Source organism: Panthera leo, chromosome F2 (assembly GCF_018350215.1).
Source record: "Panthera leo isolate Ple1 chromosome F2, P.leo_Ple1_pat1.1, whole genome shotgun sequence".
In the NCBI taxonomy this organism is placed as follows: Eukaryota; Metazoa; Chordata; class Mammalia; order Carnivora; family Felidae; genus Panthera; species Panthera leo.
This window is the reverse complement of record NC_056695.1, coordinates 37,832,592-37,858,274: the sequence shown is the minus strand read 5'-3', so window position 1 is coordinate 37,858,274 and position 25,683 is coordinate 37,832,592. Positions and strand designations below refer to the sequence as shown.

At 37.6% G+C, this 25,683-nt stretch overlaps 1 protein-coding gene across 4 annotated transcripts in view; it reads left to right on the top strand.

Moving 5' to 3' along the window:
- The window catches only part of TMEM64 (transmembrane protein 64), a 32,259-nt gene extending 6,896 nt beyond the window's left edge, over positions 1 to 25,363 (top strand). Inside the window, exons 2-4 of one of the 4 annotated variants that reach the window (XM_042923628.1) lie at positions 10,692 to 10,847; positions 16,282 to 16,453; positions 25,056 to 25,358. In XM_042923628.1, the coding sequence (XP_042779562.1) occupies positions 10,692 to 10,847; positions 16,282 to 16,453; positions 25,056 to 25,078 (351 nt within the window). In that variant the 3' untranslated portion in view covers positions 25,079 to 25,358. Of the gene's footprint in view, positions 1 to 10,691; positions 10,848 to 16,281; positions 20,136 to 25,055 lie in introns of those variants that run through there. The other 3 variants (XM_042923630.1, XM_042923629.1, XM_042923631.1) reach the window with 3 other exon arrangements.
- The last annotated feature ends 320 nt before the right edge of the window (positions 25,364 to 25,683 follow it).

Here is a 25,683-nt window from a genome sequence, read left to right as displayed (position 1 = left end):
AACTTGCACGCAGGGGAGGGGGGTTGGGGTGGGGTCAGGAGGGGCAGAGAGATTGAGGGAGAGAAAGAATCCCAAGCAGGCTCTGCCCTGTTAGTGTGGAGCCTGACACAGGGTTTGAACTCAGGAACCATGAGATCATGACCTAAACTGAAAATAGACGCTTAACTAACTAAACCACCCAGGCACCCCAGGTTTTTTCATTTTTAAATGATCGGAAGAAATGTCAAAAGACTATTTTGTGCATGTCAGAGTTACGTGAAGTTCAAATTTCAGTGTCTAAATAGTGTTATTGGACTACAGCCATGGTCATTCATATTTATATTAGTTGTGGCTCACTTTTAAGCTAAAATGGCCCAGTTGCAGTAGAGACCCTATGGCCTACAAAGCCTAAAATATTTCTTGCCTGGCATTTTATAGAAAAAGTTTGTATTAGAGCTTCATCAGTCACTGTAATAAAGCAACCATTAAGCTGAGCCCTGCAACTGTAGGAAGAGGCCCTTATGCTCTGCTATGTGTCTTATTTACCTTTGTATTTAACAAAATTAAATGTATTTTTTAATAGTGTGGGTTTTTTTTTGTTTTTTTGGGGTTTTTTTTGGTTTATTTATTTTGAGAGAGAGAGAGAGGGAGGGAGAATCCCAAGCCGGCTTCACTGCCAGCTCAGAGTCAGATCTGGGGCTCAGACTCATGAACCGTGAGATCACAATCTGAGCCAAAGTTGGCTGCTTACCGGACTGAGCTACCAGGTGCCCCTGACAAATTATGTTTTTGAAAACAAAAGCAATAAATATATGTGCACTGTGAGTAAAATGCAAACAAAATAGAAATGAATAACTTAGTAAATTTAAAAGTGCACGGCCTGACCCCTCACCCTGGCTCACTTCTCATTGGAACCATTTTAAAGAAGTATGCGTTAGCTGGGGTGCCTGGGTGGCTCAGTCGGTTAAGTGTCTGACTCCAGCTCAGGTCATGATCTCGCAGTTCGTGAGTTCGAGCCCCGCGTCGGGCCCTGTGCTGGCAGCTCAGAGCCTGCAGCCTGCTTCGGATTCTGTGTCTCTCTCTCTCTCTGCCCCTCCCCCGCTCGTGCTCTGTCTCTCTCACTCTCAAAAATGAATAAATGTTAAAAAAAATGTTTTCTCGTCTTAAATTCTTTGTCTGTATCATGGATATAACCACAGATTCAAGTATAGTTGATGGGTTATGATACTTGTCACTGTACCAGTGTATCTAATGATCCTTTCTTCTCCCTGTTAAAATACACTGATTCACTGCCAGTGGTATAGTTTGGAGGGAATAGAAAGATGGAGATCAGGCTGTATTTTGAAGGAGCTTGGGGTCTGTCTCTGAAGGGTCACATATGGCCAAGTTGACAAATGTGATGCCACCTCAACTCACACCCTTAGGCCCCACAGTACATGGAGTACAACTGGCCATTACTTCCTTGAAACTGTTTGCCCCTCTTTGTGCTTTTCTTCAGTTATCTCATCAGTTTCTGTGGTTTTTATGCTTCATCTTTGGGCTTACAATTCACAAATCAGTATCTCTAGCCTACTGCATCTTTTAACACATACTGAATGTCTTATTACCCCTTCCTAGGTAAAAAAAGAAAAAAAATTCTTTAAAAGCAGACAAGTCTTATTAAAACTTACTTCAACAATATTTCTTTAGCAGTGTTCGTTGTAAAATTTGCAAAGTATAGTAAGTACAAAGAAGAAAACAGTCATTAACATTTTAGTGTTTATTTTTCTAGTCTTTGCCTTGATGGCTGCATGTGCTTTCCTTATATAACATTGTGAGTAAATGTTGTAAATGATTTTTGTGGCCTCTTACTGGATGTAATGAGCATTGTGGTTATTAAATTTGGCACAGAATGACAGACAGTAACCACACAGTCAACTATGGTTTTCTATCTTTGTATTTGTATCCCTGCTGAGAGCTGGGTCTTATGTATAGAAGGCATTTGATAAATTTTTGTTGGGTGAGTAAAAATAATTAGCCTATATAGTTTTTCAACTCTATAATAAGATCTTTTTGACTATGTTGCAGAAATTATATGCAGTAATGTATGAGTGTATTTCTTTTCTGGGGAAAGGGTTTAGTGTGTGTGTGTGTGTGTGTGTGTGTGTGTGTGTATGTATTAATCAGATTCTCAAATGGATCCGTGACTCTTAAAATATTTAGGAACCATTAAAAACAATTCCTCATTTAGAGACATCAAACTAATGAAAAAGTCTGTGTATGTGAAGATGGCCTCTGCATTGTAAATAGACCTACTGACCTAACCATTTTTGTCAGTAGAAGCCTGTACATTGAAAGCCTCTTCAGCTGTTAGAGTAGGGTCTCTCCGAGCCCCTGCCTTGTTTTTTTCTTTCTGGTAGCAAGACTTTCTCAGTACTTTCACAGTTGCCACTTAACCAGAAGGTCTCAGCCTTGACATTAGTTTGACCTCAGAGATTACTGGAAATGCTTTTAGTATTTATTCAGTGTTCACTTAATAAGTAACTAGTAAGTGTCTAATCTGTGCCCACGGCTGTTCTAGATGCTAGAGTTATCGCAGTACATAATGTAAAGTTCATCCCAAATCCCTTAAGGTGCTTACAGTCTAGTGGAGAAATCGCATTCTGGGTATACTATGGCATACATTTTGCTGATAATTTCCATTTATAACATGATTTCCTTTTGGGGGACAGAGGAAGGTATTCTCAATTTCAGAACAGATGATTACAAGTAGACTTGCATCCTAACCTGTTTAAAAACTGACAATTATTGTAAGTCTCCACATTTATAAAACAGTTCTGATGTTGATATAGTCAGCATCCAATGAACATATATTTAGCACCTAATAATATATAATGGGCATCTTGCTAAAGACTAGAGACACAGTGAAGAATAAAACAGATAGGTCCCTTTCTTTACAAACTTTATAGTCTGGGGAAGGGGTGAAGGGCAAACAGATGGTGAAGTCTTCGGTTACTCACTAGTGTGAAGGGGACTGGGGAGTGACAGTGCCTAGTGTCCTGTCAGAGAATTTGAATGCTGTTCCTAATGCAGACCTGGAAGCTTAGGGAAGGTTTGCTAGAGACACTGATGACTGAGTAGTGAAAGACAGTGTAGGACTTTTGCCCAAGTAGAGGAGTGGGAGGAGGTGTGAATTTCCTCTCCAGAAGGAACAATGTACAATGGCCCAAAAGGAAAAAAGAGCAAGAAGTGTTCTAAGAACAAGAGAATTTTGATGTGCCTGGAACATAATGTGATTTGAAGCATGAGATAATCAGAGGCTAGGGCGTGAAGCACTTTGCCTGTTGAAAAATGTGAACCTTATTCTGATGGCAGTCAGAGTTAAAGCAGGATTAGATTTGCATTTTTAAAGTTTTTAAAAAAATTATTTTTTTATTTTAGAGAAAGAGCAGCTGGAGAGAGGGGTAGAGGGAGAGAGAGAGAAACTCAGGCAGGCTTCACCTCAACGCAGAGTCTGATGCAAGGCTTGCTCCCATGACCCTGGGATTATGACCTGAGCCAAAATTGAGAGTTGGGTACTCAACAGACTGAGCCACCCAGGCACCCCTGCATTTGCATTTTTAAAAGATTTCAGCAGGAATTAGCATAGGTGGTGAGTGCAGGTTAAGTCTGGGTATGGAGACTAGGGAGGAGAGATTGAATAGGAATAGAACAGACAGTAGGTAGATTTCCTAGGTATTTAGAAAGTGGAATTGACAAGACAGGGCAAATGTATGGATTTGGGAATGAGGGAGGAATGAACTGTGTGACTGACTTGTGATGTGTCTAGCTAGGGGACACAGGGAGAGGTATTTTGGGAGGGAGGGAAAAGGAAGGGAGAAGGGGCAGTTAATATTTTTTCTTAAACTGGTTTTGAAGTTTTTATATTTCTGGAAGTGAATACTACAGTTGACTCTCAAACAATGCACTGAACCCCGCCCTCCGCTCAAAAATCTATAAATAACTTTTGACTCCCCAGAAAACATAACTATTAATAGCCTACTGTTGACCAGAAGCATAAGGAGCCAATTCACAAATATTTTGTATGTTATTATATACAAATAATGTTTTATCTACTATGTTCTTACAATAAAGTAAGGTAGAGAAAAGAAAATATTATTAAGAAAATCATAAGAAAGAGAAATGCATTTACAGCATTGTATTGTATTTACTGGAAAAAGTCCATGTACAGGTATACCCTGCACAGTTCACACCCTTGTTCAAGGGTCAAGGGTCAAATAGTTGCCATTTCAAACTATTTCTGAAATACTGATAAAGTATTTTGAGGATATATATATGATAAAACACACAGTTTATCAATAAATAGTAATTAGATGAAAAGATTAAACTGTACTCACTTTTGTTTCCTTTGATCATTCCTTTCTTAAAAATTATTTTGGGCCAGATGGCCAACAGGCATATGAAAAGATGCTCAATGTCACTCTTCATCAGGGAAATACAAATCAAAACCACACGGAGATACCACCTCACGCTGGTCAGAGTGGCTAAAATGAACAAATCAGGGGACTATAGATGCTGGCGAGGATGTGGAGAAACGGGAACCCTCTTACACTCTTGATGGGAATGCAAACTAGTGCAGCTGCTCTGGAAAACAGTGTGGAGGGTCCTCAAAAAATTAAAAATAGATCTACCCTATGACCCAGCAATAGCACTGCTAGGAATTTACCCAAGGGATACAGGAGTGCTGATGCATAGGGGCACTTGTACCCCAATGTTTATAGCAGCACTCTCAACAATAGCCAAATTATGGAAAGAGCCTAAATGTCCATCAAATGATGAATGGATAAAGAAATTATAGTTTATAAACACAATGGAATACTACTTGGCAATGAGAAAGAATGAAATATGGCCATTTGTAGCAACGTGGATGAAACTGGAGAGTATTATGCTAAGTGGAGTAAGTCAGGCAGAGAAAGACAGATACCATATGTTTTCACTCATATATGGATCTTGAGAAACTTTAACAGAAGACCATGGGGGAGTGGAAGGGGGAAAAAAAAAGTTACAGAGAGGGAAGGAGGCAAACCATAAGAGACTCTTAAATACTGAGAACAAACTAAGGGTAGATGGGGGTGGGGAGAGGGGAAAGTGGGTGATGGGCATTGAGGAGGGCACCTGTTGGGATGAGCACTGGGTGTTGTATGGAAACCAATTTGACAATAAGTTATATAAAAAAATAAATAAAAATAAATATTTTGGGGATTCATGATTTTTTTCTGTATAATATTATTAAATATGTGTTTAATTATAATTTACCTTAATGCAACCTTGTCAATAAAACAGCATCCATGTTGTATAAACCAAGAAAATTCAGGAAAGCATAATTCACTAAAACTAATATTAGATTCATAGAACTGTGGATAAAATTTGAGTTCCTCTGAATACAGTAGATCACGTTTATATTCTTAATTAGATCTATGTCAAGATATTCTAGGTAAAAATTAGATAAAGTTTCTTAGTGGATTAAATTAAAGCCGGTAAAACCGTTGTATAAATAGCTATAAACTGAAAAAGTGGAGGGGCTTGAGGCAGGGCTGCCTGGCGAGGGTACTTAGTATGGTGCATAAGAGGACAGCAGTCCCAGGGTTCCACAAGCAGTCGAGTGATGCATCTGAAAATAGAGGTTCTCTTACTGTCAGCCCCAAACGTAAGTCGGCTCTTGCTCTTCAGAGTTAAGCATTTTTTTTCTTTTTCTGTTTTTTTTTTGGTTGTTGTTGTTTTGTTTTTTTCCTTCTCAGGTGGGCTGTTTGTTTTCAGGATCTATTTGGTACAAGGGAATGTTCTACATTAACCCCCACTGGCCCAGAGAAGTGAATTACATCCCCAAGTAAAAGCCCAGTACCTTAAAAAAAAATTTTTTTTTAATGTTTATTTATTTTTGAGACAGAGAGAGACAGAGCATGAACGGGGGAAGGTCAGAGAGAGGGAGACACAGAATCCGAAGCAGGCTCCAGCCTCTGAGCTGTCAGCACATAGCCCGACGTGGGGCTTGAACTCAAGACTGTGAGATCATGTTGTGAGCCGAAGTTGGATGCTTAATCGACTGAGCCACCCGGGTGCCCCAAAAAGCCCAGTACCTTTGGGAATAAGAATGCATAGGATCACCTGGGTGGTTCAGTTGGTTAAGTGTCTGACCTTGACCTCGGCTCAGGTCATGAGCTTGGGGTTCCTGAGTTCAAGCCCCGCAGGAATGCATATAGTTTTATGGTGCTTCTAGAGTATTAAAAGCATGGGAGGATGGCAGTCAAGTAACATTCACCATCCCTAAAACTCTTACTGGAGTATTTATGATCATAGAAACCGACTAATAGGACAACAATGGCATCCTAGGTTGAGATTTCTAGGAGTTCTTTGGAGTAGGAAAACAATCTTGAGCCAAGATCCCAGGATATTATAGATAGGAATTCCAATGGAAATATTCTGGGCTCACATTTAATGTCTTTCTGGCAAGTAGGACAAGCAGACAGATTTTTAAGAAGTTGGTGGATAAGAACTTATTGAGAGAAGTTTGGATAGGTCTCTTTGGGAACAAGTATTCTCACTTTATTATGATTTTCAAAGAATGGAGCTAGATGCAGATTCTGAGTAACATCTTAGCATGTAGGAAATGCTGTAGTACAATAATCTGGAACCTGTTTAACTTAATGAGTTAGTAATAGTTAAAAAAACTGTGTGTGTATGTGATTGTGTTGCTGTTCTGGTTAAATTATTTGACACTCCAGCAACATTGTTTACAATGATTAGCTGAAATTTTTTGCTTTCTTTGGATATACATCTTTTCAGAAAGGGCATGTATTTGAACAATAACACTTGTTTTTTCCCTAGGATGAGGTTTTGTCAAAAAAGGGTTTGATGAACTTTGATTTCTGCTTTGGACAAAGGAGTAAAGAGTTGAGTTGCAGAGTTGTTTCACATTTATGAGATCTGTTCTTAATATCACCATTTGGATATTACTGATGTCCTATCTGAATGTCAGTTTTGCATTTTAGAGAAACTTCATTACTTCATTAAGTCTTCATTTAAAGACTATGGACTAAAGCTTTGCATTCTGACATTTTGGGAATTGAAATATTTATTTTAAAGACAAATTTCGGGGCACCTGGGTGGCTCAGTTGGGTAAGCATCTGACTCTTAGTTTCAGCTCAGGTCATGATCTCATGGTTCTGTGAGTTCAAGACCCACATCAGACTGCGCTGACAGTGCAGAGCCTGCTTGGGATTCTCTCTCTGCCTTTCTCTCTCTCTCTCAAAATAAATAAATAAACTTTAAAAAAGTAAGATAGCTTCCAAAACATGCAATGTCATCTTATTAACTGCAGTATCATAGTTTTTGTGATTCATTTTTTTGTCATATTTACTCATTTTATATATTTGACATGTTTATTATAAGAAAGGTCTCTGTTCCTATAAGTACTCCAAACTGACAGAGGAACCTTTCTTCACCCCATTCACATCATTCCTTGACTATACATTCCCCAGTACTTTTCTACTGGGTACAGACTTATTTCTCTTTTCCCTCCGGGCCCCTAACAAATATCACCCAAGTATTTGTCCTGTACAGGCTTCCCTTGCGTGTGCTCTGTACACAATCCAAACCTCACTGCCAACTTCACTGATACATCCTGTACTTTCTGTATCACATTTCCTTGTTCGTTCTCTTCTTAGAACGCCTTAGCTTCCTCATCCCACCTATCTCTGCTTGCCAAACGCATATTTAGGTTTCAGAGTCCATTTTGAATGCTGCTTTTTTTTTTACATGGTTGCCCTTTGGCCCCTATTCCTGCAGCTCATACTAATCCCTGTTTACTCTTTAAGGCTCCACACAGTCCTTCTCAAACCCCCCTTCCTGGGATAGTTGATGTGTCCTTGTCAGTTTGTAAATCCTTTGAGGTAGAAGTTGTACCCTCCTTTCTGTCCCTTGCAGGCACCTACCGGAACATCTTGGCCTGGGCAACATGGAGTCAGTGATTGTTTAGTTGAATTGTTAACCAGTCACTATAGTATTCTTTCCAGACCAGCAGTGGCACGTCTCCAGTTAATGATCTGTGCATAGAGATGAATGTAGCTTTACTGAAAATAGGACTTACAGGATTATTAGATTAGACTGTAGTTAGACTAGCTGTAGGTTACTCTTTTAACATATCAGATCTTCACATTAGCAAATAGAAGTTTAGTAAAGTGGCCAAAAACTTTCTTACATACAAGTAAACCAAGATGGGGCTATAGAAAAGTTACTCTCAAAATTAAAAGCAGGAGCAACCACAACACAAATGCTTAGAGATAAATGAATAAGAAATGTATAATATGTGAATAAAACCATCAAACTTTAGTAAGAGATGTGAAAGGTTTTGAATAATTATAGACGCATTTCTGGATAAGAATATTGAATATTCTGGGGATTTCAGTTCTATTCAGATTAATTTAGAAATTTACCTTAATCCCAGTAGAAAATTTGCTGATTTTTTTCTTTTTGAATGATAGAATGGTCCTAAAATGTATCTGTAAAAATGAATAGGTATGAATAGTTATGGCATTTTTAAAAAGAAGACTAATAAAGGGGTTTGCAGGATAGGGAATTCTGTATCCAGATATTAACTGATAGTCTTTACAACAATCTGGTTTCAATATAAGATTTAAGATGTCAGTGGATAGTGTTAGAGCTCCCAGTAGACCCTTTTACATATAATTACTTTATTTGTTATAAAGAGTAAACATCACAAATCATAGGAGAAGTTATTAATTATTCAATAAGTAATGCTAGGAAAACTGGCTACTGGAGAAGGGGAGGAATAAGGCTGTATCTTCACCTTTAATTAAATTCCAGAAGGAATAAGTGGTAAATGTTAAAAAGGAAAATAGAATCAGAAGAGAAATGCAGGTAAAAAAAAAATAAATCTAAAAAGACCTTTTAGAGCTAAAAAAAAAAAGGAAAAGTCAGAGGAAAAGATAGGTAATATTTGATTATACAAAAATTATGAAACATTTGTATGTCAAAACATAAAATTAAAAGATAAGGAATACTTTAGAGGAAAATGTTTGCCAAATATAATGGACAAAGGTTGCCCATATATATGAAGAGCTCTTATGAATAAATAAGAAAAAAATTAACATTCCAGTAAAATTGGGCAAATATGAACAAGGAAAACCATAAAAAATGCAAACAGAAAAATGTATATTTAAAACTAATATTAATATATATTAAAATGTATAGATTAAACAATCATAAAATATCATTTTTACCCCATCAACTAGGAAAAATTGAAGTTTAATACTTAAAGTTGGTAAGAGTATGATGAAATAGACATACTTATGCATTATTTATTGATATGTAAATCAGTGTGAACTTTTTTGGAAAACAGGTTTTATTGTTAGATCCAGTAATTCTACTCCTAGTGATGCATCCTAAATAGTGGAGATACATATTGTATTAGTCATTTCTTCCTGTATAACACTCCAAAAAGGGGGTGACTTAAAAATAAGCATCTATTATTTCAGAGTTTCTGTAGCTTGGGAATTCCTGTGCAGCATAGCTGGGTGCCTCTGACTCAGGTTTCTTTCACAACCTTGCAATCAAGGCGTTGGCCAGGACTCTAGTTATCATAAGGCTTGGCTGGGGGAGAATCTGCTTCAAGGCTCACTCATGTGGCTGTTGGCTGGCCTCAGGTCTTTGCTAGCTGTGGGCTTGAGGACCCTAGTTCCTTGCACATGGCGCTCTCCATGGAGCTACTTACCTGCTAGAGGGACAGCTGAAGGTCCATTCTTTTTGTAACCTAATCTTGAGAGAAACATCTCCTCACTTTTGCCATAGTCTGTTTGCCAGGAGTAAGTACTAGGTCCAACTCACATTCTAGGGGAAAAATACCACATAAGGGCATGAATACCAGAGGACGAGTTTTGTTGGAATATTTTAGACACTCCCACACAGGTTAACATACAAAGGTTTGCATCGGAGTTTTTTTTTTTTAACTTATAATAGCAAAAATATAAATACATAATCACATATACACAAAGAAACAAATAAGGAAGCAATTGAAATATTCCATAGCAGAAGAATGCTTAAATTGTACCATATCCACACAGTGGTAGTATAATTGCGTAGTAATCATCATGTCTACCTTTTTGAGAGTCAGTCCCGTGCTAGGCATTTGCTCCTGACTGTACTAATATTTCTGATCCTGACAACAACCATGTTATTACCTTCAGGTCACAGCTGAAAATGCTGATTCTCAGAGACAAAAGAGTTCATTGAATTCTCAGCACCGGCATGCCATCATGGGGTTATCTGGCTTCAGAGCCCAGTAACCACACTGCCGTTGAAACACGCTTATGCAGATTTCTAATGACATGAGGAAAACTTACAAATCTGTTTTTACAGAGTGATCCGCGTGTGTGCACATTTTATTTACATCAAAGAAAAAGATTGTCGCAAATGTTATCTTTTAGTGGTAGAATCATGGAATATTAAAATTTTTCTTTAAACTCTTATTTCATTCTCAATCTACATTCTACACGTATACCCTTTATAATCATTTTAAAAAATGAGAATGCTTTGTAAAATATTTCAGCTCCTTCTACTCCCAAGGAAAAACCATTAGCAAGACTTGTACACACAGTTTTATGTAAAATTGAAATTTTACTTGATAACGAATCATTCCCTTTAATCTGCTCTTCTAGATTACTGATCTCTCCTTACCCAACTATCTGATGGCATCTTCGGTTGGACTGCTTCCTACCCAGCTTCTGAATTCTTACTTGGGTACCACCCTGCGGACAATGGAAGATGTCATTGCAGAACAGAGTGTTAGTGGATATTTTGTGTTTTGTTTACAGGTGAGTTTAAGGCTAAGGGTTCTCTCTCTCTCTCTCTCTCTTTTTTTTTTTTTCTTTTTGTATGGCATTGTTTATTTTAAACCTAACAGATTTCATTGAGAATGATTTAAGAGAATTTTTCCTTTTTATTTCTTTTCTTGTTCTTTCAATCATACTTCATATTTTTACAACATTTACATTTTAACTGTGGATATATGGAAGTGTATAGAACTGAACTGATGCTTCTTAAAAATTCTCTTAAAACAAAGGGAATGACAAAAATAGGGTTCTTTTTGTAGTGATTTTCAGTCATCACTCTATTTCGAGTTTTTGTGAAGTGTTGTTAATACTATGTTTCTGAAGATAATTTTAGTGGGATTTGGTAGGGTTGGGTTTTTATCTGACTTTATCTTCAAATTATTGAACTCTCTAATTGGTATTTTTAAAAAATATACTGGCAATGTAATTTTTTTTCTAGTACAATTTGATGTAGAAAAAAATGGTTTTTTTTTTAGAAAGGATTGCTTTATAAAAGTGTCTGAAGTATTCCATTAAAAATTCAAGTAAGATTTGCATAATGGATTATTATTACCATGCAAATTGTAATATAGTTTAGGGTGATACAATTCCATATAAAAGGTTGATAAAAGAAAAAAATCCTGTTATGTAGGCACATTTATTCAGTGCCTTTAAGTTGCAACGGGAAGAGTTCAAAATTCATTTCGTTAGTTGTGCTATATTTGCTTCCTGAGATTTATGAAAATATACAATCACCAAAAGTTTTGATGGTTTAGTAAGACGATGATAATAACTTTTGAGAGCTTTATATGCCATATATTTAGCCTCATTTAATCCCTACCAAAACACTAGAAGGTATGTCCTTTTCTTATGTCCAACTAATTGCGTACATCTCTCCCCAACTCTTCGCGACATCAGCAGTGGCAGGAATATTTATACTATGGAAAATGGCAGGTGCTCCAAATCAAGACTCCTACCTCTGATCTCCAAGAGCTAGTTTATCAGCACACCAGTAGATAGTGATTTGTCTAAAGTCTCAGCTGCAAGGGGTTGGACCAGGACATGAACCAAGGTAGTTGGCCGTGGGAACCATGCTCATAGCCAGGACGATAGGTTACAGAGCAGGTAACACTAAGATAGCCAGCTTATCTTCCTGGTCTCTTCACTTGCTAGGTTTAATTTATAGTTATTAAATATATGCTAATCATATTACAAATTTGCTTTTAGCATTATTCTTAATTTTTAAGTTACTATAGTAAAAATACTATGATAAATAAAGCCAGAGTTGATTTTCTTTGTGCTTATGTAGTAGAAGTTTAGTAAGTCCAGAAATATTTACATTGAGCTATAAATAAAGCTTATCAATTGAATGGCTTACTTTAAGAAAAAATTTATAACATTTTTCCTATTCGGGAATCCATTTTGTTTTTACTTGTTTGTACAAAGTGATACATATGTACATATATACACACACACACACACATATATATATATCATGCGTGTGTGTGTGTGTGTGTGTGTGTGTGTATATTTTAAAGAACCTGAATGATAGATTTTTAAAAAATTTTTTTAAATGTTTATTTCACTTTGAGAGAGAGAGACACACAGAGTGTGAGTCAGAGAGGGGCAGAGAGAGAGGGAGACACAGATTCTGAAGCAGGCTCCATCCAGGCTCTCAGCTCTCAGCACAGAGCCTAACATGGGGCTCAAACTAATGAGCCGTGAGATCATAATCTGAGTTGAAGTTGGACACTTAACCAACTGAGCCACCCAGGCACCCCATGAATGATAGATTTTTTTTAAGTTTATTATTTATTTTGAGAAAAAGAGAGAGAGTGGCTGCAAACAAGGGAAAGGCAGAGAGAGAGAGAGAGAGAGAGAGAGAGAGAGAGAGAATCTCAAGCAGGCTCCACGCTGTCAGCACAGAGCCCAATGTGGGGCTCAAACTCACAAACCGTGAGATCATGACTTGAGCTGAAATTAAGAGTCAGAGCCTAACCAAGTGGGCAACCCAGCTGCCCCTGAATGATAGATTTTTTTTTAGCATATATTTAAGCACATTTTATATTTTTTTTAGTGTTCTGAAAATGAGTAACCCATTCGAAATACCTTTTTTCCCATTACATTATGTTTGAGTAATTAGAATTGGTCATTATCAGTAGTTTTCATAAGTTTTTCATTATTTGATACTTTGTTTCTATGTATCTTAGTAAATCACTCAACTATAATTAGTGGAGTTATAATAGAACAAAGTAGTTCATGCATTTGTCAGTAGTGCTTCTAAAAATATAGGGTCTTGTTTTTTTCCAACAACTTCTTACCCCTTTGAGTTGACAAATTTCAGCTTAGGCTACAAGACAGGGGGGAAAGGCAAATATTTTTTAGCCCAGACGTTTATAAAAACAACAAGGATTTCATTCAGCTGACAAAAGAACACAGAATAAAACAAGAGGGAAAAGAAGTCCGCGTGAAGAGGGAAACTAACATGGGAACAAAGGATGAAGCTTAGGTTAAAGTTAGTAGAGTAAGTGTATTCGTGAGGTTTCTCATATTTGCTAGAAATAAGTCACTCGTCTGCCTCTGAGCTTTATAGCCACCTAAATAGAATCCACAGCGTCTGTAAAATTAAAGCAATACAAAATAGATGTTCAGAGGAAGGAACAACTATTTCTTGTACAAAAATCCAACTTAAGATGCTGTGGTCTTGCAATTCAGTTACTCTTGTCCATGCCCTGTATTTTTCGGTGTACCCACCGGCCAAAACCCTGGATGAATCCAAGTTTTGGTATGTTTTGCACCTGTTGTTTTGGGGGAAGTCATACAACCACATTGGTAATATTTAATTCATGATTGCAAAACTTCTGGTTTCTCAGTATTTCCCCATAGCTTAACTGTTTCCTTTGTCTTCCCACCCCCCGTTTCCTCAATGACTAGGGCAAAACCTATCTTCACTCCTCGTAATTTTGGCTCCTGTCCCCACTTTCCACTTCATTCTCAACAGATTACCTTTCTTGATTAACAGAAAAATCAGAAGACTTCAAGTGGGAAACCCCTCAATTTCCATCTAAGAAATCTACTAACTGGTATTCTGCTCATGCTCTCAGCCTGCTCTCTAGTTGACGGTGGAGGAGATGCCTTTCTGTGGAAGGCTGGTCCTTTTGTTTGTGTTTGATTCTTTTGTGTTCTTAAGGAAACTTTATAAAACAGGTTTTTGTTCCTTTTTTTTTTTTTTTTTACTCTTTAATAAGGTAGTATGTTGGGGAAAGAATCAGCACATATTGCCAGGCCCTGGGTCTACAAGGGCATCTGGGGAAAATCCCATGTAAAGATTTTACCCTCACTGGAAACATGAAAGAGTTTTTCACTAGATCTAAGCCTACTTTCTGTGGCTGTCATCATTAATTTTGTCAAAATCAGATATACTTTCCAGTTTTCATCTGACTTGAACTCTCAGCAACCTAAGATTCTTTTTAAAACGCTTTCTTCCCTTAGCTGTTTTGATTTTTTTTTTTCCCCACGTGCTTGGTTCATTTGTCAGCATCTCTTCTTCTTTGCACCCCACAATTGATATTCCTTAAGATTCTAGCCTAAGCTTTGTGTTCTTACTCTGAAAACTCTTCTTCCTGGAAATGCAGTTATTACGGTGGCTGCTATTAGGTTTATTTGCGTAAAGACTCCCAAATACACATCTTCAGCTCAGCCTTCTTTCTAAGCTCTGGACCCATTCACTGCACTGCCTTGGATATCCAACAGGCACCTCAAATCCAGCACGTCTGAGGCAGAGCTCAGCAGCTCTCCTGCACCCTCCCCAAGTCAGTTTTCCACATCTTTCCATGGTGTCACCATTAACACTGATAGGTGTCAAACTTACATATCAGTTAGTATATCTTGTTTTTTTAGGAGAGCAAATACAGCATTTGAAGGCCCACCTTTAAAATACCTAATTTGCTCAGAATTATGGGGCACCTTGGTGGCTCAGTTGGTTAAGCATCTGACTTGGGCTCAGGTCATGATCTTGTGGTTCGTTAGTTCAAGCACACGTTGGGCTCCATGCTCACAATGCAGAGCCTGCTTGTAAGTCTCTCTCTCTCTCTCTCTCTCTCTCTCTCTCTCTGTCTGTCTCTGTCTCTGTCTCTGTCTCTGTCTCTCCCCCTCTCCCTCTCTGTCTCCTTCCCTCTCTCTGCCCCTCCCCTGCTCTTGCTCTCTCTCTCTCTCAAAATAAATAAATAAGCTTAAATAAGAATTTTATTGAGTACTGGATACCCATTTATTAGTGCCCCCCCCTTGCACAAGTTCCAAATTCCCCTCGCTAACCCACCCTCACTATGCTCTGCCTCGGCACTTCCTTCACTACCCTCAATGCTTCTATTTAGAATACTTTTCCCACAAAACTGTTAAAATTATGGACAGGCTTTTATTTTATATCATGTTATATTTTAGGGTCACTATGGTTAGAGTAGCCTTTGAACTTCTTTGAAACTTACTGGGACATTAAAAATTACCTGTCCTAACCTCGTTGCCTGAGAATATTTGCTCCAAATTCGAAAGAACTGACTTACAAATGAAGTTTGGAATAAATACCGTTTAGAAGATATGTACTGCCTAGACATTCTGATGAACTGTATATAGAATGTTAAAGCACATTAACATATAAAGAGGGACCACAGGTTCCTATAGGACAGTGGGAGAAGCCTCCCTAGTGATGTGAAATCACATCAGTAGTTGAGCGGTTAAGTCAAGACTAGCACCGGATTTTGATTTCAATGCGTTTTTTCATAGCCCTTTGGCATTTTTTTCTTGATCTTCATGTTTTCCTTTGTTTTTGCTTTTCCTTAAGTACAGACAGTTTCATGTTCATGATCTCTTGTTAATTTCTTTTGAAGTTTATTGACATTTCACTTTTTTAAAGCGGTTCATAATATTTTAAAGTTTGGCTGCACCCGATAGTTCATTTGTAAATGGTAGTGCTTCTCTCTAAGTGGGCTTGGGAATACCTGTGGACATTTATAGTCCTGCAAAGAGATATTACATTAATTACATTAATAAAGTTTAGCCAGCTATTGCCTCTATTTTAGACTTTTTTGTTTTGTTTTGTTTTTTTATTTTATTGTTTTTATTCCTTGAAGGAAGTTGTTTGGTACCAGGAGACGAGTTTGACTTGTATCAAGCAAACATCATTTATGCTAAAAAGGATGTATGCGTGCTAGCCTGATATCCTCTGATGGTTACTTCTAGATTTCAGCCCTCTCTTCCCAGTTGAAGCAGCCAAGGAAAGAATGAATGGAAACTCTGTGTAACCCATTTAAAAATCTTACCTGACCATATTGGAGAGGCATCCCGTTTGAAACATTTCTAAGCCAAATATTTATGGGATTTATTTCTCCATGTTTTTCTGTGTAAAATATGATTAACTGTCATGTTTTATTTTTGTCCACAGATTATTATAAGTATAGGCCTCATGTTTTACGTAGTTCACCGAGCTCAAGTGGAACTGAATGCAGCTATTGTAGCTTGTGAAATGGAACTGAAAACCTCTCTGGTTCAAGGCAATCAACCAAATACCAGTGGCTCTTCATTCTACAACAAGAGGACCCTAACATTTTCTGGAGGTGGAATCAATATTGTATGACTCTAACAAAATGTATGATTGTTGAGAGCTAGTGTGCTGTCCAAGGTCTAGTGGTCACCTTACTAGTGGGCAGAGACAAGTTCTAATTGCATTACGGCACAAACAAAACTGACTCGTTTTTAAATTGCACAATTTTTTTAAAGGAAGAATCATTTTCTGGATATGTAAGTGTAAACGTAGATGCAAATTTGGGCTGCACCTCTTTATCGTTTATTATGCCCGCAATGGCCTATAGGTCTGCACTTTAGTGTTTTTTAATTGTTTTCTTTCTGGGTACTTACGAACAAAGAAATAACCCAAATATTTTTCTGCTTAGTGTCTTTATTTATAAAGTCCCTGAGTAGTTGTTTGCATCTTCCCTACTTACAATGATGAGTAGAAGTATGTAATTTTAAATGTATGACATTATTTAGGTGTTCTTTGTCCTTTCCAGAAAAGATAATGTTTTGTTTGGTTTTGTTTTGTTGTTTTAAGAGGGACCACTTTGCTTCCCTTTTCTTTACTAGTTAGAATATAGACATTAACTTTGGGTTGAATGTATTTTTGCAAGCATCATTGCAGGGCCATTTACACCTATTCACACAAGCTTAAATCCTACATTGTGGGACTGAAGTGCTCTTAAGATACCTTTTTATTTTCACTGTGTAATATGCAAGGCAAAAGGGAAATTATTTAATGGATGGTGGCTCAAATTAGAACTCAAGTTCTAATTCCATTACATTGGCTTTACGCTCATTAGATCTTTCATCAAAGGGCTGTCCCATTGCAGTCTTACTAAAAAGTTTTAGTAAAGTAAATTTCTTTTTCTTTTTATATTCATCATTAGGCTTTGAGATAAAGATCTACTCTTTTAAAATGATGGGCTTTCCATCATTAAAGATGTCACTCAGGTGGCCTTGTTTGATCAAATCGCCTTTTTAAAAAACCAAGCTTTAAAATCATGTTTATAATACCACCGAATTACATATATATTTGTCCCCATAGTCTTCAGCTTTAAAACTATAAATGTAATATCGACTTAATACCCAAATTTGTATTATTTGCCCTACTATAACGTAGGTTTATTTTGTTTGTTTTTTGGTACTTGTTTTTCTCTGATAAGACTCAGGAATTCTGAAATGTGAAATTAAGTCTCAATTCTTTCTCTTGTAGCATGAATTGAGTGTATTTATTAATAGCACTTAGGAGTATAGCATACAGTAATTTGGCATATGATCCGTATGACATATGTAGTATTCATTTATCATCTTATGTTTTTAAAATGGTTTAATTGTGAACTTAATGATTAGGTTTTTACAACCCAGATTATAGACATGAATGCACATTTTCTGGTTGGTGTCTTTTTTGGCTATGAAGAGTCTACCTTATCAGAGACCTCCCATTTGCCTTTTCCTCAGGGTAAAACCTTTGCCCTGATTTACTAAAGTGCAAAAGAGTTCTTTTGGGAGCAGGTTATTCTAGTCTTATGCTAGAGAATGCATTGCATTTAATCATTTTAATGCATAAGTTTTTTGCCCTATTGCAGTCATAATTGTTTTCCTTTCCTCTATAACACATAAATTTTCTCACCTTTGGGTAATGGTGAAGTTCACTTACATGTTGATGCCAAGAAGACCTCAGTGCAAGTGATCTTAGAGGCACCTGGGTCTATAGTACTTAATTGGCCTCTAGTCTTTCTTTCATTGATAGAAAAAATATATATAATACTGGAATATTCTTATTCTTTTTTTAAATCCTAATTACTTGTTTAGGTGTTTTTATTTTTTAAAAGAATTTGTTTAATAATCCCAGTGAACAATATGTTTGATTTATTCTTTTCTAACTTGACAATATTTTTCTTGTGCTTCTTGTTTGTTGGTTAGTTTTTGTTAAAGGAATCATTTAAGATCACTACTTTCATACTTGTGTTACACTTCATGTATTTTGAAGTGCATTTATTTACTTAGCATTTTGTAACTTGAATAATTTCACCAAATGAATCCCTTTTGGTAGTTTGTAATGAGTTCTCCCAGTTGTTGCATTTTGTTTCATACTTAAATATGTAAAGGTAGAAGAGAAATAAATTTTCTGTATTCTGCCCATCATAATTTTATATAATAAAATCATCCATTTTTACTTAAAATAGTATGGTTTTACTGTTTCTAAAATACTAATCTAAAGCTGCAGTTTTCCTTTTCTTCATTATTTCTGGCCTCCAAGTAAACAATAATCCATTATATTCATGCCATTTGCCAGCTGATTTTTGGTTACTGGGTTTTAGATGTGCTCTCTAAAAGTTGTACGAAGTATTGCCATGCCTTATTCACTCCATCTTTAACCCCGCATCCCCGGTTTATGGCAGCAACAAGTTTCTCCCGGATCTTTTTATGTTGCCCAAATAATGCCTCCAGTCATACAGTGTGTGTGTTTGTAAAATAAATTTTTTTTGATTTCTCAAACTGCAGCATAGAGTTGCTTTATGCACATTAAAAAAAAAAGCATACAATATACATAATTTCTAAATCTGATGAAAGATACGCTCTATTTTTGGTTCTTTGGACCTTTCCCCTAGTTTTCCATACTTTCTGGTTTATTGTTAATGATTTTGTGTATTCTGCCAAATTTTGTCATGTGGACTATTTTAAAACAGCACCTCTTTTTAAAAACAGGTACATAATTAAACGTGCTTTCATGTCCATTTTCGTTTGATCATATGATTTGTGAAATACGTTGAAATCTGTACTCTGGTTTATGAAAATACCAGAACCCAATCTCTGTCATTAGAATGTGTGTTTTGAGTTTGTGTTCAAGAGTGACTGTGTGGGTTTGTTCCCCATACTCTTGTTTTATGTACTTTGTAACCAACTGCAAACCTTGCTAAGATGATTTTGCTTTGATAGGGTCAAATATATGACTATGAAACATTTCCCTCCTTGAGAGGCTAAGTTCACTAGTAACTCTTCCTTGTTCTTGCTGTAACTGAGCTAAGTGGTATAGCTACAAGCATTTCCCGGCGTTTCTGTGTGTGTTAATGTGCAATGCTGATTTGAACTGTTCTTGGGGGAAGGTGCTCTGGCTTATTTATGTATTTGTGGGACTAGCTTTACAATGCTTGAGAAAGCAGCTAGGTATGTGCCGGGTGATACAGGTAAATCCTTAGATGCATGGTAAACTAAATCTGTGCTATTCAGAAGCAAGTGGCATTTGCAGAGAAGAAGAAAAGTATATGAGGACCTCAGGAATAGTGATACTGACCTAGGTTGATGACTTTGGTGATGGAATCAGAGGCCACTCAGGGTATCAGAATGATGGTCAAAATAACACTATCTGGTTTTCAGATTAGATGTTGCTAATTTCTGTTATAATTAGCTATTTAGAAAATAATTTTTTTAATGGTCATCTCTTTAATTTTAAAAGCCTTTAAAGAAGGGAGAGGAATCTGTTCCACAGGATATTTGAAACTCAGGAGTTCTAATAACCTTGCATATTGAACATAAACTATTCATTTATTTCACAACTAAATTATAACATGGTACTTCTGAATTGCAAAGTAATTGCTGCAAACTATTTTCTATGGTAGCTAAAGATTTAAAATAGATCATTCTAAAGGTGAATCAGTAAAATCTCTTGATAATTGATACCCTAGATCACTTGTGTGCCTGAGAAAATAAAAGGTAATGTTTTATCTTCCTTCTTCCTTCTCTCTCTTTCTTCGTATAATTTGATGGATATAGAGATATATGCCATGGGAGGGAGCAAGTCAGGAGGAAGGGAGGACATGTTTCTAAGGTGGAGTGGTGCTAATTGACCCTAGGTGGGGGCGGTTATGGTTACTGTTATAGCAGACGTCCTGTGGAGAAAGGACTGTGATGTCTAACTTGGCATTTGCTCTTTCATTTCGTTTTATTTTTTTCTGATGCCCCTAAGTCATGAAATGCTACCTGCCCTTCAGAAAATTGTTAGTCATTTGTCCCAGGCTGCAGTAATGTTTACAATGCCTTCATAATGTCAAAAGACTTTGATATAATTTCCGGTTGATCTCTACCCTGCTTCCATGACTGTTTCCTTGGGGGCATGTTCCTGCTGTCATAACACTTTCATCTCAGCACCTAGAGTACCACTTGCCCTTGTTTCTTTGTAACAGGTCCCATACTATCACTTGTACACCGTGTGGGACCATTTTTGTCCAAATTGCTTGCTAGAACACAAAAGAGGCCAAAGAGGGGATACCACCCATTACAGACTGCTTTCAAGTAGAGAGGTGCAGTGGAGCGCCCACTGGATAAGTGTATTTGGCAGTGTGTGTGCTCATTACCCAAAGTTGTATAGCACTTTCTGCCATGCTTGCCCTCCCTGGTTGAGGCCACCTGTCAGCACTCATTGCAGGGAAAACATGTATAAGCAGTATACTGTATTCGGAGTTCAATATTGAACATGTTTAGAGATAGCATTAAATGCATCGTAGTGTTAAAACAGCATATGTGTATATGGTAAATTTGATCATTCTGCCATGTTTCAACAAAATTGATTATCCAAACTGAGTAATTACTGATAATTACTGTCTTTGACTAATATTCTGTAGGGTAATCTGCTGGGTGAAAGGCTTAAAAATCATAAAATATGCAGAGAGGTTAAATAGAAAAGAGTAGAGTATGCATTGAACCAAAAAGGAGTAATTTGAAAGTTACAAAATTCTTATCGTAGGTATACAATTAGAGTAGTATGTGGTAACGTAAGTGTATTATCCTAGGATGCATAAAATCCATGACCACCATCTAGAAGCCAGGAGGGAATTCTTTGATTCTGTCTTTATTAGTTATAAAGCTATTTTCAGGAGAAATGTTTTGAAGCATTACCTGTTCCATACTCCTGATCTCTTACAGCCCTGTGCTAAGTTGACCTCAGCAAGGAGGGCAGGGAGCTGCATGGTTTTCCATTAAGTTTTTTCAGTTCATTACTCTGACTTTCAGTTAATTAACTGGTTTTGTGTCATCGCATTTCTACTTCAAACTTACAAAAGAACAGCTTTGCTTGGAATTCACATTCTAGGTAATTTTCATAGCACTGCATTAAATTATTAGATGGACTTGGAACAGATTCGGGAAACATTGAGCCTGAGGTTGTCTTTCCTTCCCCCCACTTGGCTGCTAGGATCTACAGACTTCTGGGCACATATGAGGCTTGCTTTCTGGTGGGAGTGTTGGCAGAAAAAAACAGAATAGGGCTTTCTCCACTGGGAACAAAGACGGGAGAGCTGCAGACCTTGGGGAGACTTTCACTTTGAAATTTGTGGGTTTTCTGAATGGAAGTTTGATATGGGCCCCACCAAAGTATGTTAGCTCTCCCTGGCCTCCAGTAGGCTGAGAACAGCTAAGCAGCCTGAATATTTCCTACTGCGTGAGAAGGAGAGAATTCAGGAAGACCATATCCGGAGAAGCTTCCTGCAAACTTCCTCCAAGGAATTCACAGCTCGCCTGCTTCACATTCCATCCCTGGCATTTCTGAGGTCTCATAGTAATTGCAGCATTGTTCTTAGTGTCAAACAACTGGAAACAAAGTGCACACCGCTTTAGGGGATCAGCTGCTCAGATTGTAGCATACACACACTGTGGAGATTGAACCAGCCACTTCATAGAAAGAAAGAACTTAGATGCGTGCCAATGAATGCTGAGGCCCACTTCTCCCAGCCAGTCACTGGGCAAGGTGGGGATGCTTGGGCCTGTACATTCCTGGCTGATGTGGGATTCCTCTGACAGGAAACATTTTCTTAGGGACACCCCATCAGTCTGGCTGAGGCTTTCTCGGGACTGAACTGCAGTCTGAGGTCCAGCCTTCTCTCCTTTCACAGGTGCTGGTCTCGAGTCTTGGTCAAAAGACCCTCACTGCCAACTCCTGCTTCTTCCCCTCCATTCCTCACAGGCCTTTTCTCCCAGTAAGTCTCTTGTGTTTAGTTCAACATGCATCTGTTTCTTGGCAGACTGGAACTCATCCAATCTATGATGCAGTGAGGAGACAAAAATCTCTTCTGTGATATTTCTGCCTAAAATGCCTGATGTGACTCTCTTTATGAGGAAACACCAGACAAACCCAAACTGAGGTACCTTGTGAAAGCAACTGGCCTGTAGTCTCGAAAGCTGTCAAGATTGTGATATAAAATGACTGAAAAACTGTTCCAGGTTGAAGGAATAAGAGACGAGATAACTTAATGCAATGTGTGATCCGGTATTGAATTTGTTACAAAGGATATTATTAAGATAATTGGAAAACTTGAACTGGTTCTTTTTGTTCGATGGTGGTAACCATCTTGATGGCATGGGAGAAAACGTTCACTGGAGAATTCAGGGCTAATGAATTGGTCATCATGTCTGAAACCGGGTTCAGAAAGATAAAGATCTTTGCACTACTCCTGAAACTTGCCTGTAAATTCGAAATTCTCATCTTTCAAAAAGTAAATGTGGGATATGGAGAATGGACTGAGAGGGACCAAAGAAGGAAAGTCTGGAACAAGTCGGAAGTCTATTGCGGATGTCCAGCTAAGAATGAGTGGGCTGGCAAGGTTGGTAAGCAAAGAGAGATTCAAGGCAGATTTAAGTGATAGAAGTCACTGGACTCATTAATGAATTGGACATGGGGGATAAGGAAAAGAGGTAGTAAAGGTAATTTTTTGTTTCTGGCTTTAGCAACTGAATGGAGGCTAGCCACTCGGTGTAGGTAGCAAGGAAGACGAAGGGAATAATAGGTTTGGGAAGAAATTCAGGAGTTCTCTTTTAGATATGTGATAATTAAGAATCCTGGTGTTAGTAGGCAGTTGGTTATATGGGTCGGGAACTTAGAAGTCTGGGGCAGAGATGTAAATTTAGTAGTTAACAGCATATAGAGCCATTGAGATGGATGGGATCACCTGCGGAGAAAAAGGAGACATTAAAGAAAGTCCCTAAATTAGACCCTGATGACCTCCAAAATTTACAGGTGAGTTAGAAGAGGAACTGCAGCTAGGGAGACCAATTATGATGAAACAAATTTAAATAATTACTCATCTGTCCCAGACTTTTAAGATGGAATATAGGTAGGATTCTGCATGTTTATCCAAAAGGAAGGCATGCCAGAGTGCTGGATTTGTTGGCTCCTACCTCAGAAAATGTTCTCTACTAGAGTTTTCCCTTAGGCTACATGGGCTGACCATTCCTGCCTTCCAGCATCATCCTTCTTTGTAATAATAGTGGCTGAAAACAAGCTGAGCTCTAAAGGTGGTTAAATTTGCACTTGTATTAGGCTCACTCTTTATAAGAACTTTGGGAATTACTATTTCTCCTGGGTCTCATTAGAAGCTTCCTAGGTTTAACAAACAGACACCTAGTTGACTTATTACATATATGAGGGAGAAGACTATTCTCATTTTCAATTCACTATAATTGTTACGATCAAAGGGAATTGTAATGACAGTTTTCTCAAATACAATTACCTTAAGGCTACTTAAGTATTCTTTCAGAAAACATTCTCATTTAAAAATTTTTAACTCTGGGCCAGGAACCCTAGGTGGCTCAGTCAGTTAAGCATTTCAACTCTTGATGTTGGTTCAATTCATGATCTCATGGTCTTGATATGAAGCCCTGTGTTGGGCTTTGCCCTGGGCTTGGAGTGGAGCCTGCTTAAAATTCTTTCTCCCTCTCCCTCTGCCCCTTCCCCGCTGGTGCTCTCAAAAAAAATAAATAAATAAAATAACTCTGATTTGTGTCTGAAAGATATAAACATATGTAGATTGATTTTATGTATTTTTATATCTTTGCTGTTACACAAATTCAATAAAAATAGCCAACATTCTCTAGACAAAGATAGGTGGTAGTTCTTTTTGGGTACCCCAGTAATAGATGAGTAGGAAAGCAAAAACTAAGTAGGCAGGAAAACAGTTCCTTAGGAGTGGGAAAAAAAGGGGGGGGGGGTGATCTTGATGACATTTCGATGAGGGGATTTTTTAAGAAATCATTATTTATTTATTTTGAGAGAGCATGTGCACAAATGGAGACAGGGCAGAGAGAGAGGGAGAGCAAGAATCCCAAGCAGGCTCTGTGCTGTCAGCGCAGAGCCTGATGCAGGGCTCCATCCCAGATGCTTAACCAGCCGAGCCACCCAGGTGCCCTAGTGAGAGCATTTCTAGGAAGATGTCACAAATACTCATAGTGATCAAGAAATCCCTTCCAGGGCCCTGTAAGGTGTGTACTTTGTATAACCCCTACTCAAGATTGCCTTGAGAGCTCTCGAGAGAGCTGACGTTGAAAGACTTAAAGCGTTTCACTTAATCTGTCAGTTTAACAGAGTTCTATCTCAGCTCTGCCATTCACTAGGGAGAAGCTTCACTAAATGGACTTTGGTTCTGACTTTTCCCCAGGTTCCTATTCTTTGTCCTTCTCACATTTATAAACGAGCCTAGCTAGAGTTCTTTGCTCCTGACCCTCTAAAGTGTTAATAGTGGAATCAGGAGTAGTAGTGGACTGAGTTACTCGAATGGTATTTGCCATTGCACAGAGCAAAAGAAGGGGCCAACTGGACAGTCTTTCTTCCACGTCAGCAGTCTATACGTGATTGCTTTTCTCCTTTTTTCCCAGAGTTGACCAAGGACCCTGAATAGGGTTCAGCTGAAGCAGATACATGGAGATAACATCTTCCATGAGGTCTTAGAGATCCTTACTAAGGTGCACAGTTCTCTTGTTTCACTCTCACTCCTCAGAGGCATCTATTTGTCTTGTTCTCTGCCTTGTTCATCACTGCATTGCCAGCACCTAGAAGAGTGCCCTGCACCTGGTAGATGCATTATAAATATTTGTTGACTTACTGAGTAGTCAAAGCAGCATAACCTTGTGTGATTGTGTAGCAAGGTTATGACTTGCTTACATCACTGGATTTAATAAATATTCCAAAAATGTTGGCTCTAAGTCGTTTTTCACTTTTTATATGTTATATAAAAGCCAGAGAATACAATATAATACTCCAAATTATGCTATACCAGAGGATATTTCTTTTGCTGGACTACTGAAAACAACATTTAACTTCTTGTGAATTCAATAAAAACTTTCTGAATATTTTTAAAAATTCATCAAGGGATATTATAGAGCTCAGTATAAAGGAAATAAATGGTCATTAGGTCTAGAAATTCATTTTCTTACTTAACCTTCAGTGATTCAAATGTTCATATATTTAAAATCTACTTTTATGTGAGAAATTTTCATATTTCTT